This window comes from Condylostylus longicornis, unplaced genomic scaffold (assembly GCF_029603195.1).
Source record: "Condylostylus longicornis isolate FDR11 unplaced genomic scaffold, ASM2960319v2 ptg000164l, whole genome shotgun sequence".
NCBI lineage: Eukaryota > Metazoa > Arthropoda > Insecta > Diptera > Dolichopodidae > Condylostylus > Condylostylus longicornis.
In genome coordinates this window covers 40,933-42,500 of record NW_026578132.1, presented here as the reverse complement: position 1 = coordinate 42,500, position 1,568 = coordinate 40,933, and the positions used below count along the sequence as shown (strand labels likewise).

Here is a 1,568-nt window from a genome sequence, read left to right as displayed (position 1 = left end):
TCACATTATTGCAATGAACTATATTGGCAAAATGAAATGATAATTTGCCACACAAAATAATTTTTCGTTCATAATCTTTTTCATTGTAGTTTTCAAAAAGGTTAATTCATCGGTTTTTTTGCAAAAAATTAAATTTTTATTACCAATAATAGATTTATAAACATTCTTTTAACACATTTTCTTCACAGAAACAAGACTATTAAGTACCTGACTTTTTGAACATGACTTTTCGTTTACGAAACTATTTTAACTTAAGCTTTTGTGTTGATTACTTATATCAACAGTATTTGCGCATCGGAATTTTGGGTATATACATACGAAATATTCTTGGAGATTGTAATACAGCCAATCCATTTGCTTAAACTAGTTTGGTAATAGGATTTCTACTTCAACAAGATTTAGTTGCAGTTGCACAAGTTTTTACAACAGCTGCTATTTAACTTAAAAATTTGGTTATTGTTGTATAAATTACAAAAGCTGGTACACAACAAAATCTACGGAATTACAACTTTGCATTTACTACTTTGGTAATTTTGGTTGTTATTCAGATCAACCTTAGTCATATTTCAATAACTTTGTAGAGCAGTTGATTTTCAAATAGTCGAAATTTATAGCGGTTTCGGTGTTCAGATTTCTCTAGAAACTTGGTAATAGATCCTATTGTCCGATTAAATAAATTTTAGTTATATAAAACTCACATTCCACAAGACCTTTTTTGAAAATTGGTTTAACAATTCTTAACAAAATGCTATAATAGGATTCTTTTCTCAAATTGTAACTTTTGAAAAATATTTATGTTTATATTTTACCGCTTTTTCATATAGGTAATACAAATTTTGTAACAATACGACAGATATACTTCACTTACATTTTTTGTCCATCTGTGTTTCCATTTGCATTTTATATCCAAGGACTCGTTCTTTATAACGACAACCTTTATTAAAAGAAATTTTTTTACTTTATATTAAAATTTTCTGAAACCTGTTAGAATTAAACTATAAATTTTATGTGCGTATAATTTCATACAATATATTCAACTTTATCGTTATAAAATAAAACTTTATTTTGGATTTATCTCATACTACACTAATATCTCAAATAATACTGCAAACTTTTTTGTGGTTTTCATTTTTATTTTTTTTAACAGAAATCATACAAAAGAGATTAAACGAGCTTTTATTGGTTTTTAACTTATATTAAAATGATAAGAGACAACTAAAAAACTGAGGTAACTTTATCATGAATATAGAAACGAAAGTCTACAACTTTAATATTTTAAAACAGGTTTTTGAATGAATTAGGGTTATATTGTAAATCTTGCGAATTTATTTATTTATCTATTTGCAAGTACGTACAATTTTGTTTTTTAGCTCAATCATTTTACAAAATTATAGAAGAATACAGTAGGTATTGGGTGTATGTACATGGGTCATGTCACACTTAAACAGATCACCTACCTATACCAGGAAATAAACGACCCGTTATACAGGTCATGACACACTTTAACAGGTCATCTACCTATACCAGGAAATAAGAAAATGAAAGTGGGGCGTGCGATATGGGCTGAT

The 1,568-nt window shown here is 27.2% G+C and overlaps 1 protein-coding gene across 3 annotated transcripts in view; it reads right to left on the bottom strand.

Moving 5' to 3' along the window:
- The window catches only part of LOC129616257 (putative inorganic phosphate cotransporter), a 66,670-nt gene extending 65,578 nt beyond the window's left edge, over positions 1-1,092 (bottom strand). For 2 of the 3 annotated variants that reach the window (XR_008697526.1, XR_008697527.1), the window contains exon 1: positions 869-1,081. Coding sequence is in view for 1 of the 3 variants with exons in the window: in XM_055531812.1 (XP_055387787.1) it covers positions 869-899 (31 nt within the window). In the remaining 2 variants the exon portion in view is untranslated. Of the gene's footprint in view, positions 1-868 lie in introns of all 3 variants that reach the window. The other variant, XM_055531812.1, reaches the window with a different exon arrangement.
- Between the last annotated feature and the right edge of the window lie 476 nt (positions 1,093-1,568).